The following is a 17,755-nucleotide window of genomic DNA, read 5'->3' on the forward strand; positions in this document are numbered from 1 at the left end:
GATTTCAGAGCAACGGAAAGCACAGACAAGCTTCATGCTCATTGTCTTAGGCTACACGGGTATCTGCATGAGCAACATGAAAGAAAATAAAAACACCACTTTACCGACTGTTATAGCATATAGCAGATTTATTTAGAAATATGTTCTTTTTTTTTTTTACATTCTCATAAATTAGGACAAATTCTCTATAGAGCTCTTGATTTCTGTTATTGCACTACCGCAAATTAAAAAGGGGCAGAAGACTTTCTTCTTACAAATGGAAAGTAAATTCAAATGGGATAAATAAATTACAGGTCCAAAGAATTTCAACAGAAAGCTTGGCCTCTAGGGAAATAATGTACAAAGTAAGTGCGCCTCCTAACCTTTCAACTGTAAATAGAGGGATTAAAGTCTAAAGTAAATGTTTTAATAGTGTATTTTGGAAGAGAGGCTATCAGGTTGAGGCCTTCATACAACTGTCCTTAAAGAGCTTCAGTACATGGCCTGGTTCACGTCCCCTCTTAGTCTACCGTAATGAGGAAGACCATATTCATTGCTTCTTTGACAAGTCATCAGCAGCATGCACTTAATCCAGATTTAACCAGGATGTTGAGGTAATTTTTCTAGATTTCTCATTAACTGGAGTGAGTTAATTATTTTAGTCCCATGGGCAAGCCTAGAGTGAGCACATTTTTACCCAAGTGGGGAGGCAACCACCCCTAAATACACCAGAGTTACAATGTCAGTCTTTTGGTAAGAGGGAGCTGGACCACACACCTTTGAGAACAGCGGATGAGCAAAATAAATGTTTCAACTTCATTATAACTTGATATATTTAAAATGGTTGGCTCTACAGTACAGCTTGCCATTTTGGTTTTAACATTCAATTTGCACACCAGCAGTTCTGAACAGTTCACTGGCAGTCATTGTGTGCAATAGTAATTATTACCCTGAATTAGTACTGCAGACTGCATGGTTAAATATTATAAAGTAAAACCAAATTACTCCTGCACAACATTTTAGTGGCTGAATTAAGTAAAACGTGATTATTCAGAATAATTCCTCATGGAGAATAGAACCAAAGTACAGCTGTGCTTCAGCAAGTGTACAGCAAAAAGTGGGACTTCTGCAGTGACTACATCTGTGCTTCTTCAGAACGCTTCTCTGGAGTAAAAGGATCTGGACTGCTTCTGTATGGTACAGTTGATGGAGGACTGCCCAAGCTGTGACAATATTAAAGAGACAAACAGGCACTATGGTCACTAAGCATTTATGACCTGACCTCATTTACATGAAGATGTGAGACCTCCATGTGTAAACCAGTATACTGACAACATTCATATCCCACGTCCATTTGATTGGCTTAGAAGTCAACTAAAATGTGACTTTTATGACTTCATGAAGGGTTTTGAATCATTTGTGAAGCTGAAGCACAAGCAAGTTGCTTTTTTTGAATTTGGCCCAAAGGTTTTGAAGTGATGCATAAAAAGGAGGCGCCTCATCCTTGTAGCTCTCTTTCAATAGAACAAGCAATCCTATTCTCCTAGGAGAAAAGGAACTTGTGTGACTGTGGAGTTTTTCTGGTGCTGTGTGGAGGGGCTGGAGAGGAGGATGGCAAACTCAGGCTAGCAGGGCCACATCTTGCAGCGTTGGTTTTATCACAAAGATGAACGGACGACAGAAACATGCAGCCACTCAAGCCTTCATCAGGGCACTGACGACAGCCCGTGCATTGAGGCTGCGTAGGTCATTATAGGTCTGCCCTGTGCCCACAAACACGATAGGCTGGCCTGTGATGTAGGTCATGGAGATGGCAGCGCCAACCTGTGGGAGAAAGAGAGCGTTTCAGTAGGAAAGAATTGGTTGAATTGTCATGGGCCATAAATGATTGCAGTTTCGTGGTGGAAATTGTCTTCACCTTGTCGTCAATGGTGTCAAACTTGGTGAGAACGATTCCATCGATGAGGCGGGGCTTGTCAGACATGGAGTGGTCGGCTAGAGCCTGATTAAACTTCACCTGAGGGAAAAAGAGAGCTAGTATATAAGTGGAACGATACTTTATGAATGGCAAGTAGGGAAAGCTGGACAAAAGCTGTTTTGACAGGTGGCCATTCATCTAGCTAGCACTGTAATTTTACCAGTGGCACTGATAACCAGTGGTGTAAAAACTAAGCACCTGTGCAAATAATGTTTTTTTATGTATGTGTGTGTGTGAACCAAGAGAGCTGGGTAAACAGTTAAGGACAATGAGACTAGGGGTAGACTGGAGACCAGTTTCACGACCCTGCTGCTCATGACATCTGTTATCAGATAATAGTTGATAACATTTTAGGCGAGAAATAGACCATGCTAAATATCGATTCATTCCACATTTACAACAGCTAGTTTAAAGGTTTCTTAACAATATTTGGGAGCAGAAATAAGTTTCATATCAACATCGTTTTCTAGATGCATGTAGTCTTGTTTACTTTCATCGTCAAGTACTGTGTGCCATGTCAAAATAGAGTATAACTGATTCTCATTTCCCAACCTATCGATATGCAACTCGGGACAGTGCCAAGTTGACAGCATGGCCATCACACCACTTTGCCTTGTTTTCAAGTGATGTATAAAGTCAAAATGTTAAAATGAATCAAAATGATACCAACAATTTTTGTATGGGTGAAATAGAGATTGATAGAGAACTTTTTCAGTCCTTGGTTATTTTTGGTCTTGACTTAGAGATAAGCTCTGCCCCTAACAGACATGTTTTAAAAAGTATGTAAAAAGAATTGCAATGATCGATAGCATTTAACTTTTCTTTTTTTTTAAACATGAAAAGACACAATCTGAAAAGGGGCAGGAAGAACATTTATTCCTTCTCCCTCAGAGAAATTCTGGATTCATTAATATTAAAGGACAACTTTAGTTTTTTACAACAAGGGTTCATATTTTAGATTGTAATTAAAGAATATAAAGATGAGTGTTAAATTGATTTCATTTACTTCTTTCTATTGTTTTAGAGATTCTTATTTCAGTGGCTGGGGGCATGCGTACAAGTGGCTAAATATGTCATTTTACACAGAATAAGCCCATTCCCAAGATACAACGCAACCTTTCATGGTTGGATGTGACTTATGGGGGCTAGAAGTGTTACTGTAAATAGCAAAAAGAAACTGCTGGCTTATTGTGTCTAAAAAGACATATTTAGCCACTTGTACGCATGCCCCCAAGCGTACGCATGCCCCACATTTTAGCACGGTAAACGCGATAAAACAATAGAACGAAGCAAATGAAAACATTTTAACACTCACTTTTTCTTTTCTCTAATTACAATCTAAAATATGAAGCCTTGTTGTAAAAAAACAAAGTTGACCTTTAACAAGCAACGCATCTCTCAGTCCTTCCCACCAAGGAAGCGGTCGGTTTCTGTTTATGGACGCTGACACAGCTGGACCTGCTGTCAGCAGCTGGTGCACCGTTACATAGTTTCATATCAGTTTTTAGGGTGTCTTTAATATGGTTATTTTGGTCAGGGTCATGAAACTGCCAAACTGTGTGCAACAGTGACCCCATGTGGACAGAAAATAAGTCCACAGGAATGATATACCTTGATTACATCTACAGCATATGTCTCACAGTTTGATGTTTACACGTCATAGGTTAAATGTATTCATTTGTTTAACTGCATCACATCTGTTGGCAGAAGGCTGGCTGGTAATTTGTTGTTAAAATGTAGCCCTCTCTTCTCAGAGTTCCCATTTCAAAATTCCAGACTTTTCCAGACCTATAATTTCAGGCTTTTTTTTTTTTTTTTTAAATACTGTGAGTCAGACTACTGATAACTAAATATTTATCACGCAATACACGCATGTAAATACATCTTTTAAAACTGTTACATTTTACATTCTTCAGCCTAGAGGGTGTTAACAATGTGTCTATTGTCTACAAGTGCTAGTTTAGTCATTTGTTATATTGTTATAATAATAGTTTTTAATATAGCATTGATATGCATTTGGTGGTGGTTGTCTGTAACAAGAAAAGACGCAAAATACTCGCTGTGATCTATAAAGGCCCTTTCACAGAGAGGTCGATGTGATTTTTTTATTGGTCAATCAGTGTTTAACACATCCAGGAAAAACTATGAACTATGCTTAAAACTGTACATATCTGGAAACAGATTATTATTATTATTTTCATACTCTCTCCCCAATGTTTTCATAATCAGACATGGAAATGTCAATATCAAGACAACAGTACCCTGTTGAGTAGAAAGGTTCTTACCAGCTGGTCGACAGCCTCGTTGCCCACCAGAGCCTCTCCTACGAACAGCACCAGGTCAGGCATGTTGACGGCAATCAGCTTGGCCAGGGCTGTCATCAGGGGGGCGTTGTCCTGCATACGCCCTGCAGTGTCCACCAGCACCACATCAAAGGCCTGGTTACGGGCTGAGAGAGGAGAGGAGGACAGATACGTCATGTTCGAGGTATCAGTGGCATGTGATATAGACCAGTGTTTCTCAACCTTTTTTCTGCATGTCCCAAGAATCCATGGGCACACCAACATAATACAGGGGTGTAAATATCGCCACTGTCGGGAAGAAACCTTGTATCTCTAAGTTTCAAATGTGTACGTTTCTTCGCAAAGTAAAGCCCTGCTTCATCATACAAGGCTGTCGCACAACATTAGTGAAAACAGCAGATCTACAAGCACACAACGCCTCGCACCGCGAGGCGTTGTGTGCTTGTAGATCTGCTGTTTTCACTAGTTTAAATCATTTTTAAAATGATAAATACAATACTGGCTTTCAAGCAGTTTCAAGGGGCACACTTGACCCTTCTCAGGGGCACACCAAAGGTCGCCAGGCACAGTGGTTGGGAAAAACTGATATAGACCAGTGTTTCTCAAACTTAACAGGTTCCATTTGTACACTGTCAGAGTTACAGACCTGTATGGTTCAATTTAGACGCCCCTAAAGGAACCCACAGAGTCCCTGGAATCCACTTTGAGACCAACTTAGTGAAGCTTCCTCAGGAGCCCCATCTTTTGTCTCACGGTAGGGCTGTCAGAATTTGCCAAAAATGGCATTCGAATATTCCCTTCAAAATCCACCGTTGATTCGAATAAATTCGAATATTCGAAAATAACGAATAATTCGAAGCATTCGCACTTCGAAGCTGTTTATTCTAGACAGTCGCTTCTATCGCTTTTTATTTTTTTTACTGTGTGCAGGTCCGCGTTGGTCAGGGACGTGCAAAGAATGTTAAGAGAGGCAGGGGCTGACATTTCTAAAAGGGCCTTTTGGTGGACAATTCTCTGTTAAAAGGGCAGGGGCTCAAGCCCCGTTTGATGTATGTGTGCACGTGCCTGCGTTAGAGCAGAATCGGATCGTCGTTGCAAAGCGTCACTCACAGCAGCTGTGATTGAGTTGAGTTGGAACAGCCACGACATGAAATGAGCAATTATAATCACACCAATGGATTATGTTTTGGTTTGAACCAAATTAGGTAGTCTACAAGAGCAGTGTGAGTGACGGAGGGAGTTTTACCGTTACCGTGGCTGCGTGCGGGGAGATTGACTCGGTGAGAGAAGAAATCCATGCTTTTTTATAGTGTTTTCGGTGGAGAAGTCTCGTTGTTGTATGCCTTCCCGTCACTACCAAATGAGTCGCCTGTTTCAGCTTGACTCGTTAATCATTCTGAATCAACGTGAGCCAGTTTAAAAGCACTGTGTGTGCACTGTGCACTGTCTGCGAGGCGGACGAGTGCATCTCTCCACTCCGACATGTGACGGCCACTGACAGTGTGAAGGGAAAGTGAAGCAGCTGGAGGTTTATTCTTCGCTGTATGACGGTGTCGCTAAATAGGCACCCTTAATGTACAAGCCCACAACGTATTGGATCAGCGACGTATTGTGGACTTGTAGATCAGCCCACTTTTGCAGCAGCGAATGGAGACTTCTGCCTTGCGAGACCAGCCACCTTTTAACGTTCCATGCGCCCAGAATCTCGCGAGAAGTGCGGTAGATTTGTTTTAATTAAATATAAATTAATTCGAAGCTCAATTTTTTACTTTCGAATATTCTTTTATTGTTAACATTCGAACGAATCTTCGAATATCGAATATTCTTTCACACCCCTATCTCACGGTTTAAAAATGTAATCTTTAAAATGACGTGTTTACTATGAGTCTATGAGAGTTTGATGTTGAATAGGTTAATATTGAATGGGGGAGGGGGGTTTGCTCAAATGAATATCAAATATCTAAATGTTGCAGTAAAAACTGGCGTGCACACAAAAGCCTGGGTAGGTGACCTCAGAAGTGTTAAAACAGTGACATTCTGTTTTACCATAGACAATGGCTTCCATAGCGATTCCGGCCGCGTCCTTTCCGTAGCCCTTCTCGTAAAGCTGCACCATTGGCTGCCCACCGTGCTGCTCGGGGGGATGCAGAGAGTTGAGACGGCGCTGGTGAATGCGGAGCTGCTCCACAGCCCCGGAGCGGAACGTGTCGCAGGCAGCGATCAGCACGCTGAAACCGTTTTCAATCAGCCAGTAGGAGATCTGGACAAAGAAAGGGAGGACATCAGTTATTCGTAGGGACTAATATTGTGTTGAACACGCAGGCCCTGTACTGAAATATACAGTACATAGCACTTATACATATTGAACGAGTCCATGAACGTTGACACATACATTTTTTTATTGTGACCAAAATTAGTTACAGAAGTTTTCCACAAAGTAGTAACCTTTTATGAGTCAACAGCTCACAACGCCTCGTGCTGCGAGGCATTGTGAGCTTGTAGATCGGCTATTTTCAGCAAAGAGTTTTGGTGTAGAGGGGAAAAAAGAGCAGACTAAGTACAGAGTGAAAGGTCAAGTTTTAAGAATTGACAGTTCAAGTGGTTAAATATCGGAAAACACAAAGTGACATTATGCCAAAATACACTGATGATTTGCTGTCAACAATGAAACTATATGGACTCTATGAACAGGTTGTGGGGGTCCCAACAATGAAACCATATGGAATCTATGAACAGGTAGTGGGGGTCCCTGCTTCATCTCTCTCTCAACTAAGGGGTCCTTGGCCTGAAAACATTGAAGACCCCTGTCTTAGAGTCTGAAGAAAGAGTTACCTTAGCCAGGTTGGTGGACTTGCCGACCCCGTTAACACCACAGAAGGTGACGACAAAGGGGCGTTTCTGACTGCGGGCCTCCAGGACGTCTCTCAGGATGTCCACCCTCCTCTTGGGCTGCAGAATCTGCACCAGAGAGTCTTGCAGTGCCAGCTTTACAGTTGAGGCCACAGCTAAGAACACACCAAAGAGACTTTTGTTACGCCTTATTTATAATTAGTTGTGTGCCAGTAGTCTGGGATCACTTCACTTTTCGAGGTTTGATCCGGTCGGGAGAGGAAACCACTTTATGTCATGTTGTAGTACTCAAAGGACTACAATTTGCCAGAACTATAAAACCGGATTCAGTTTTAACCCAAAATAATTCCCCTGCGCTCAAGGACATACTTTTAGGGCCTACCTAATAAACTCCTTGATGCGGCGTAGTTTTGCTTTAGAAAGATTTGTTTGGGATGTGTATCTTTTAGTCCAACTCTAGCGACTGGCAAGACCAAACTAGACTACTCGAGCATTTTAATAGGGATTGGGGAAACAAACGGAGGGAACCAAAACAAAGCGACGCCGCTTCTTCGGCTTGTGGTTTCCGCCTAGACCGGATCAAACCGCCCGTTGTTAACGATCACCAGGCTTTCCCTCAGAAAGCCTGGTGGGCGAGGTTAGTGTGCCAGTGTTGTGCATCGTAAAATAGTTTCAGCATTTGCACAGTATGCAATTGCATTGTGAATATGCAATGGAAAATGTGTCATTTGTTGTGTAGCCATTAATTCAGAAACAATGGAGTAACCGTTGGGACCTCAACAATGGCTACATCTTTTTTTTTTTTTTTTTTTTTTGGGCTTTTTATGCCTTTATTTGATAGGATAGTAGACTGACAGGAAATGGGGAGAGAGATGGGGAATGACATGTGGCAAAGGTCGTCCGGATCGGGAATCGAACCGGCAACGCCAGCAGGCATCATAGCCTAGTATGTGGTATGCACCTTGACCACCAGGCCAGCGGGCGCCCCAACAATGGCTACATCTAAAAATATTTTAGACAGTCAAATGATGGCCACATTGTCTGTCACTTCTGAATTTAATGTTGTGTTTTTATGCTAATATGGAGGCATATGTTAGTGACAGTAGTACACCATGAAATTGGTGTGGATGTTCTACCCTGCAAGGAGGAATTAACGTTCAAAATGTTTATTCATGTGGCTATAGCATATAGCAATAGCATCCCTAGCCTGCTGGTTATCAAAGGAATGCTACTTACTGGTGAATGTGCCCATGACTTTGCCCTCGAGTTTCTTGGCAATAGAGTCACAGAGCTGGGAGGCAATGTCGGCAGCTACATTCTTGGCTGCAAGACAGTTACGTATATTTTCACTATAGTAAATCATAACAGTTGATATCATGAGCTGAATTAAAATACAAAAAACATTCAAACAATGTAATAATTTGTACAGGCATGCTATCCCTAAGTCAAGGGTCTTCAACAGGGGGTCCGGGACCCCTAAGGGGTCCTCAGAGTTAAACAGGGGGTCCTCCAAATCTTTTGTGATAGAAACCATTTTCCTCCTTTTTTATGTTAACCACTTGAACCCTAGTGTCCATATATTCTGAGAATTTAGCCAAAAATAGCAGATCTACAAGCTCACACCGCCTTGCGCTGCGAGGCATTGTGAGCTTGTAGTTAGTCTATTTTCGGCAAAGAGAGTTTGGTGTAGAGGGGAAAAGAGCAGACTAAGTACAGAGTGAAAGGTCAAGTTCATTACGTTTTGACAGTTCAAGTGGTTAAACGTCTGAAAACACAAATTGACTTGAATCCAAAATACACTGATGATTGTGCTGTCAAACAATGTCAAACTATGAGGAGGTAGTGGGGGTCCCTGCTTCATCTCTCTCTCGACTAAGGGGTCCTTGGCCTGAAAATGTTGAAGAGCCCTGCCCTAAGTGTTAAAGGGATATTCCACTTTCAAAAAAACTTTTGGTCATTGTATGGTCTAATCAGGCTTGTATGAACACCCTGAACAGTTTTTAATTTGCTTCATTCAGTATTTAGATATTTGATGTAAATGTTACCAGCTCCAACACGCCCAGGCCCTCTCCACATACACACCCATTGTAACTTCAAACTCCATTTTAACCATGATAGATTCATTAAAAACACCCATTATATTTTCTGGTGACTCATAATACCCTCCTAATACGTGAGCAGACCGTGTTTTTTCAATAACCTTTTTCTTTTCTTTTTAATAATTCTTTGGGAAAATGGAAAACATTAAATACAATAATATTTTATTGAAAATAAATGAAAAAAGTTATTGAAAAAACACGGTCTGCTCACGTATTAGGAGGGTATTATGAGTCACCAGAAAAAATAATGGGTGTTTTTAATGAATCTATCATGGTTAAAATGGAGTTTGAAGTTACAATGGGTGTGTATGTGGAGAGGGCCTGGGCGTGTTGGAGCTGGTAACATTTACATCAAATATCTAAATACTGAATGAAGCAAATTAAAAACTGTTCAGGGTGTTCATACAAGCCTGATTAGACCATACAATGACCAAAAGTTTTTTGAAAGTGTAATATCCCTTTAAGTAATGAAAGTTTGGGATAATAAAAAAATGTTTGTCATACTGATGAGGTGGTCCTTCATCTTCTCCAGCACCGGTTCCATGTCCTCCTGGGTTAGGCACTTGGAGCCCACCAGACCCTTCAGCATTCCAAACAAGCCACCCCCCTTTTTGGGGCTGAGGAGAAATCAAACAACTAATCACCGCTATATAATAGCAGATAATAATACTACTTATTAGGGCTGGGAAACAAATAAACAATATAGCGAAACTGAAATTTAGAACCAATAACCGAAATAATCGAGTTTTTTTCTTCTTATATTATATCAACGCCACAGTATATCAGATGTCAGTGCTCTACTACTTGTATTTTATGTGCTAATTAAAAAAAAAAAGACAAACACTGGTGCTGCGATGCAGTAATGCCAAAACTTCAAACTTAATCTAATCTTAATCTACGTACGCTTTCTTGCTTGGTTCAGTGACCACAACTCTCTCCTCTTCCTCTTCCTCTTCCTCCTCCTCCATCTCCTCTTCTTCACTGGACTCACACTCCACAGACTGCAGCTCTCCCTTCATGGAGCTCAGCTGCATCCCCTGAAACACAAGATATTGAATGATTATGACATGCCCCGAATATGGCTGCCTAGGGTTAATGTGGTTAATCATCACTCATCAGCAAGCATTCACATTTTGGTAAAGTAAACTACCGTATAATTTGATTATTAAAATGTAATTAGATAAATCTTCCTTTTGATTACAACCAATCACTTAAACCAGGGGTCTTCAACGTTTTCAGGCCAAGGACCCCTTAGTTGAGAGAGAGCTGAAGCAGGGACCCCCACAACCTCTTCATAGATTCCATATAGTTTCATTGTTTGACAGCACAATCATCAGTGTATTTTAGAATCATGTCAATTTGTGTTTTCTGATATTTAACCACTTGAACCATCAATACTTAATACATTTGACCTTTCGCTCTGTACTAGTCTGCTCTTTTACCCCTCTAGACTAAACCTCTTTGCCGTAAACAACTGATCTACAAGCTCACAAAGCCTTGCAGTAGATCGGCTATTTTTTGACAAGTGGTTAATATAAAAAAGGAGAAAAAAGGTTTCTATCACACAAAGATTTGGAGGACCCCTATAGTAACTCTGAGGACCCCCTAGGGGTCCCGGACCCCCTGTTGAAGACCCTTGAGTTAAAGAGTTAAAGTGTTTTGTATGTGATGGTATGTTAATCTTTTCTTAGTACCAAGTCAATTGGTAAGTCCTGGCCCTGGTTAGCATTCTCATGGGCACCATCTCCATTTCTGTGGCTGTAGTCCAGGTCCTTGGTGCTGTTGCCACCCATCTCCCAAACACGACTCTGCTTTCCCTTAGGCTTACTCGGGGCCGGTTTAGGGGACTTACTGAAAGGTGGTGGAATAGCAGATTATAGATCAATGCACAGGACCCATGTTCAATAGTCTATAAATTGGGCTTACAATTAGGGATGCCTCCGATCGATCGGCAATGGCTCGAATCGGGCCGATACGAGTGTGATCGGTGATCTCGATCAAAAGGTAAATTCACCGATCCGATCAAGGACGTACATGCGCTAGTGAAGGTTTTGTTATGGTTGTGCTGTTATGCACCTGCAGCTCCTCACTCGGTGTGTGTGTGTGTGTGTGTGTGTGTGTGTGTGTGTGTGTGTGTGTGTGTGTGTGTGTGTGTGTGTGTGTGTGTGTGTGTGTGTGTATGTATGTATGTGTGCGTGCGTGCGTGCGTGCGGCACTGGCTGCTCTCTCACTCACTTCAGATTAAAGATTAAATATTTTAATCGATTGACAGCCTTAATAAATAACAATAATAATAATATTGCCCCACTTGATCGGATCGGTGATTGATCGGTATCGGGTGATCAGGTGATCGGTTCCAAAAACCGAGATCGGACCATCCCTATCTCTTTGCAAAATATCCATCTGGTTATCCTGACCTTGGTTTCTCAACAGGTCCCCCCATGCGCTTGCGGAAGAATTCTTCCCTTTTCTTCTGCATGATCTCTTCCGCGGTCAAGCCGTGATTTCCATTCTGAACTGCCTTCGGGCTGGCAGTCAAGGACTTGCCTTGTTCCTCTTTGACTGGCTCAACTGCAGGAGCTGGGAGGAAATGTACAGGAACAACAAATTAAAACAGGTGCCTTGGCTGATGTCTAGTGTAGGTTGAGTCAGAGCCTTGTATAGAGAGTTCTGCCAATGCGGCCGGTCAGAACCAGCGCCGGTCACGTGGTTCATGTACGCCGGAAATGTCACTTTCCCCCATAGATTCCAATGCACACCGCAAACTTCCGGTTCAGCGCTTCGTCACTATTCACCAATGGATGTGTATGTAGAACAGTGTTTCTCAACAACTGTGCCTGGGGACCTTTGGTGTGCCCCTGAGAAGGGTCAAGTGTGCCCCTTGAAACTGCTTGAAAGCCAGTATTGTATTTATCATTTTAAAAATGATTTAAACTAGTGAAAACAGACGATCTACAAGCACACAACGCCTCACACAGCTTGTAGATCTGCTGTTTTCACTACTGTTGTGCGACAGCCTTGTATGATGAAGCAGGGCTTTACTTTGCGAAGAAACGTACACATTTGAAACTTGGAGATACAAGGTTTCTTCCCGACAGTGACGATATTTACACCCCCGTATTATGTTGGTGTGCCCATGGATTCTTGGGACATGAAAAGTGTGCCCATGCAGAAAAAAGGTTGCGAAAGACTGATGTAGAAAACCTGGCCTCAAGAAGTGAACAGAGATGACGCGACTCTCCAATAGAGGGCTCTGGGCAAGTGCTACTAGTGTACACCAGTAAGACTCCCTAAATCAGGAGATAAGCGACCGTTCTGAGTAACCAGAAAAGCACTATATAAATTGGATGTATCATTATTATCAATTCAGAATTCATACTTTGTTGCACAATCATGTCACTCACCACAAATAACAGATTTGTAGGTGCCAAAAACAGTTGCATTGTTAGCTTGAAAATCATGTCAAAACACCATGTAATGCAGTACAAATAAAGTTCAAGTCACTACTTGATGAGTAAGACTGGGTAAGCAGTTATTGAAAAGGCTCAACCGTACTTGAAAGAATAACCTCTACTGCCATCACAGACGCACAACTCGACAATGAATAAAGCATGTGTCATCTACACACTACACACCAATGCACAACTAATACACACATCTACACTCTCTCTGACATTGTACCTACATACAGTAGGCGAGTACTTCTTCGCCCAGACCATCCATCCACTATCATATCTCAAATTGCTGCAAACCATGAGTTAGCAGTTGTACCTCACTGGACATCCCAACTTACCCTCTTTCTTGGCGTTCTTGTTCTTTTTTCCACCCTGTTCCTTGCCTTTGTCTCCACCCTTCGTCTCGATCATTGACTTCACAGTTTTTTGGGACTTCAGGGACTCATTGAAAGTCCGCATTGAGACGTTGCCTCGAGCTTTGCTGCTCTCCTCTGCCTCTCTGGTTTAGAAACATAATGATTGATCATGTTAGTATGTAGTAGTAGTGGTAGGTGTGACTGGTACAACAGATTCACCGACCCAGGGTGGCGCTGTAAGACGGTTGAGCTTTATGCCAGTAGCTATGAGGATTTACAACAATACACACAATGTTCGCTCTGCCAGGTCAACTGTAACATTTACTTGGAATAATAGATGGACCAAGGACTCTGACTTCTAATGACACTTTTAGGGCATGGTTTAGGTTATTGTACTGATTGCAATCTGAACACTGTCACTTTCTCTCGCATTGCACTGATTGAAACGGACACTTTATTTGATTGGCATTGCACTGATTGTAATGGACTTTATTACAATCAGTTATGTCACTTGCAGTGACATAAGCATATTTTGTATGTTGAAAAAACAGATAATACTTTACTTTTTCCCATTGTGATAAATTGTCTAAAAGTCTTTGTACACTAAAGATTCTGTTATTTGTAATGTATCGTGTGTATGCTGTTTCTTTACCTAAGAAGCATTGTGAAGTCATCGTTGAACTCAAAGTTGTGGGAGAGATGTATTAATGCTCCCTTCTGCTCAAGCTCATTTTTATAGCGATCCCTAAAGTGAAGCTGAACATCATCTATGAACTTATCCACGTAGGTCAGCGTCAGGATCTTTTGAAAACCCACCTTAATAAAAAAGGAGAAAATCAGAGGTTAAAAGATGGACGTGGTTTCACTTGAGGAAGAGACATGAAAAGAGACAGCTGAATACTGTTAACATGAGAATGTTTGATTGGAAGGAACAAGACTCCTCACATTAGTTTGGCGTTATTTTGGCCGCTTTGTTTAATGTAGTTTCTGTGTTGTTGTGGAAACTTACCACAAAAACCAACTCAAATTCATTATCCAACTTGTATTTAAGACTCAGAGCATCATGAGTATAGGAATTGTTCCCAGTTCGTTCCTGTAAAGATGAGAAAGACAGTTGCAAGCGTCATCAGTTGTGTTTGCAGTCTCCCTGCTTTCAGGCTTCCAACCAATAAGTATTTAGCCCTCAGTCCTGATTTCATTTGACAATCCTTCTGTAGGTTTACATTATGCTTCTTAACCCATTTAGACCGGGAACGCAAAATGCGTTTCTACCTTTCAGGCCGGGAACGCAAAATGCCGTTTATCCTTTTAGACCGGGAACGCAAAATGCGTTTCCTGTAGTTTTTACCCTCTTCTGGTCTCGTGGCCAATGAAATGCATCAAGAGGCGATGACGTATGCTTCCCTGACTACCGCAAAGCATTCTGGGATTTTTTTTTTGGCTTTACGTAACTTTATTTGTCGGAGAATCCCAGTGCGCACAAGAACAGCTTCTCATAGCGGCGAAATGGAAGACGCGTTGAGCGAAGGCAAACCGGACCCGCTGGAATTGGCATTGTTATTGTTACGTGATATGTTTGAAAACGACGACGATGAAGAAGTGTTTCATGGATTTCATGAGGACTGGATAACTTTTCACGGACGCACTTTGACACGGCTAGTTTCAGAGACCCGACTCTTTGCAGCACAGAGTCAACCCCAAACTCCAGAACAACAAGGCAAACCGGACCAAACCGGACCCGCTGGAATTGGCATTGTTATTGTTACGTGATATGTTTGAAAACGACGACGATGATGAAGAAGTGTTTCATGGATTTCATGAGGACTGGATAACTTTTCACGGACGCACTTTGACACGGCTAGTTTCAGAGACCCGACTCTTTGCAGCACAGAGTCAACCCCAAACTCCAGAACAACAGATTCGCAGCTATCTGGAGGTAATAACACTTATAAAATGATTATGATGATATGGTTCATTCATTCACATACACAGGCGCACACACACACACACGCACGCACATATAATAATAATGACAAATGTCGCTCGCCAGATTTACCGGAGCTAAAAAAAACAAGAATTGACATATTCAATATACAGTAAAGGCTGGTAAAAAAAACAAGAATTGACATATTCAATATAAAGGCTGGTGCTTGTTGTTTCTTGTCAAAGTGGTGGCCTATGGTATAAGACCTATGGTGTAAGGTCTCAAATATTTGCTAATTATGTTTCTATGTGCTACATAGGCTGAGAAATGTATTTTTTATTAGACGTTTTATAAAATTTATTACAATTTTTGAGTTTGCAGATTGTTTTTTAAAAAAATGATAAAGGTCTGGACCATGACAAGTAATTTTCCATGGAAGCCAAAGGTGTAAGCTATCAAACAGTTTTGAATTTTTCACTTCTGTGAAGTTTTCCATAAAATCTCAGGTTTTAGGGGTATTTTTCCAATCGGCCATAGGTTTTTAAGGCTTTTTTCCAGGCGGACTTAGGTCTAAATGGGTTAATCCTGATATTAGAAGAGTATTAGCCAAAAAAACAAAAACACTCACTGGAATAAATTGTGATTTATATCAGTTTTACAGAACCAAGAAAATAGTACTGTTGTTCAATATGATCGTTTCTAAAATGTCATTGAAATCAGTTTTAAAGCCTGCTGCACCTCTTTATGCATTTAGCTTGGTCTTTGTTAGTGTTCTTACTTGACCCTGTATTGTAATGCATTGATAGTGTGTGTGTGTGTGTGTGTGTGTGTGTGTGTGTGTGTGTGTGTGTGTGTGTGTGTGTGTGTGTGTGTGTGAGAGAGAGAGAGAGAGAGAGAGAGAGAGAGACAGACAGACAGACAGACAGACAGACAGACAGACAGACAGACAGACAGACAGACATGTATTGCTTGTGTTTATAGCAAGGTTCTCTTTTCTTGGCCACTGTTCAAAAATAATTTTAATCTCAGGCTTTGACCTGCTTAAATCAAAGTAAAAAAGATGCTGATCACACTCCATAGTCGTTTCAGTTCCTTACCAATACATTTCTTCCACAATGTGTTTGTAAAGGTGTCTAGAAACACAACTCATCACAAATATATTGACATTTAGTTTCCCTAGGGGAATCTGTGACAGCTGCTGAACGTTGGGGTACCATTAATTAATACAGGGGGGAATCTTTGCTTTAAGTAGCATGTAAGGGGTCAACCTATAGGTTCTTCATGATTCTGAATCCATTGCAAGCGTTTGTTTTGCACAAGAAAAACCCTCCTTGGGCTAAAACCCCCACAAATACATGGTTTGTGATGACCTGGCAAAGTGTCTATGGACGTCTTTAGCCCAAAAGGAGTGTTTTTCTGGAAAAACAAATCCCAGAAATGGCATTAGGCCTATTCTGATAATATTCCCTGCTTATCCAGCCCAGTCCGTTGTTGTTTAGTGTAAATTACGCAATCGGCTAGCTATAGGCACTTAGGCAGCCATAGCATAAGCATTAGCTATACAGCTCCCTGCATGGGAACAACGTGACAGCTGTCACTTGGTTTTTAAACTGTTTATTCGGTCTTTACCTGAAGGATGACGGAGCGGATCAGCGCGTTGACGGGTCCAGTGAAGGACTCTGTCACGCCGGCTCCCTGGAAGCACCACAACACTATCCCCCCCTTGCTGAAGATGGTGAAGAAATCCAGCATCTTGTCACCACGCAGCAGCTACACACGACCAGAACACATCCATTCCACACAGAGGGAAAAAAGAAAACAAACATCATTGTGACGCGGAGGACAAGAGATCCCGCAACAAACCAACGGATCTATTACACAGATCTTGAGGAGGGATGTTTCAAAGAGGGAGATCTTACCAGGTACACTTTAAGAGGTTATAAATGTCCCCCACACTCATACACACAAGTAGCAGCGCTCCTTCCACCACCGCAAAAGTCTTTTAGACACGTCAGATGCACAGTCCGGAAATGACGCGCTGTTCCGGGGGAATTCATTCGGCGGCTGCGCAGTAGGCAGTTCAAGGCAAGCAGCAGGAGCAGCCACAGATATGTCAATGGGAGCAGCAGCAACACAGAACCTCAACTCAGAATCCCATAGAGCAGTGTTTCTAAATCTCAAACTTTCACATTTCAAGGTTTCCCCTAACTCTGACAGTGTACGGGTTCATTTGGTTCCATTTTGTACACTGTCAGAGTTACTTGCGTATTATTTGATTGATGTCCTGTAGCTTTGCCTTTGTAGGCTACATCTGCACATGGTCACTTTGCACATTTGGGAAGTAGTCTAGCGGAAAGTTGACATGATAGTTCAGTTGGTGATAAAAGCATGAAATTTGGCACAGATGACTTTCATATGACCCTAATTGATAATCAACCTCTGGCCACACAAAATTCCAACATTTTTCAAGATGGCCGCCAGTCTTCAGAATGGCTGCAAGTTGCTGGACCTACGTTTTGGACTACATAAATTTGCTGGGGCTGTAAATCTTTGATTCTCAGCTCATTTTGATCTAAGAATAATGTTCTAGAGGTATTTCAATCAAACAAGATAAAAAATTACATTAGGTTTCAATATGGCGGCATATTTTCCAATATGGCAGCAGATACATTACAGAAATGTACAGCTGCTCATAGTTAATCCACGGTTGGTGATACAAGCATGAAATTTGGCACAGATCACATTTAGACTACCCTAATTGATAATCAACATGTGGCCACACGTAATTCCTCCATTTTCGAGATGGCCACC

General features: G+C 41.6%; 1 protein-coding gene across 1 annotated transcript; it reads right to left on the minus strand.

Moving 5' to 3' along the window:
• Window positions 1-65: 65 nt before the first annotated feature.
• On the minus strand, window positions 66-16,932 carry srpra (SRP receptor subunit alpha). Its single transcript, XM_080730945.1, has 15 exons — window positions 16,864-16,932; window positions 16,574-16,714; window positions 14,030-14,113; window positions 13,673-13,836; window positions 13,003-13,163; window positions 11,627-11,789; window positions 10,904-11,060; window positions 10,113-10,246; window positions 9,714-9,826; window positions 8,347-8,433; window positions 7,093-7,265; window positions 6,307-6,520; window positions 4,243-4,406; window positions 1,898-1,996; window positions 66-1,803 (listed from the first exon to the last, which is right to left on the minus strand). Exons 2-15 carry the CDS (start codon window positions 16,694-16,696, stop codon window positions 1,675-1,677), a joined length of 1,965 nt encoding a protein of 654 aa, XP_080587071.1. The 5' UTR covers window positions 16,697-16,714; window positions 16,864-16,932; the 3' UTR covers window positions 66-1,674.
• Window positions 16,933-17,755: the final 823 nt, after the last annotated feature.

Source organism: Nannobrachium achirus (genome assembly GCF_963921795.1).
Source record: "Nannobrachium achirus genome assembly, chromosome: 8".
NCBI classification, from domain to species: Eukaryota; Metazoa; Chordata; class Actinopteri; order Myctophiformes; family Myctophidae; genus Nannobrachium; species Nannobrachium achirus.

Excerpts from the sequence above, each read along its gene's own strand:
- srpra (XM_080730945.1), bottom strand. The coding sequence starts at position 16,696 with ATGCTGGATTTCTTCACCATCTTCAGCAAGGGGGGGATAGTGTTGTGG. Across the intron at positions 8,434-9,713 it reads GATGAAGGACCACCTCATCA|CCAAGAATGTAGCTGCCGAC; the intron begins GTATGACAAACA and ends ACTGTCTTGCAG. Across the intron at positions 1,804-1,897 it reads TTGACACCATTGACGACAAG|GTTGGCGCTGCCATCTCCAT; the intron begins GTGAAGACAATT and ends TTTCTCCCACAG.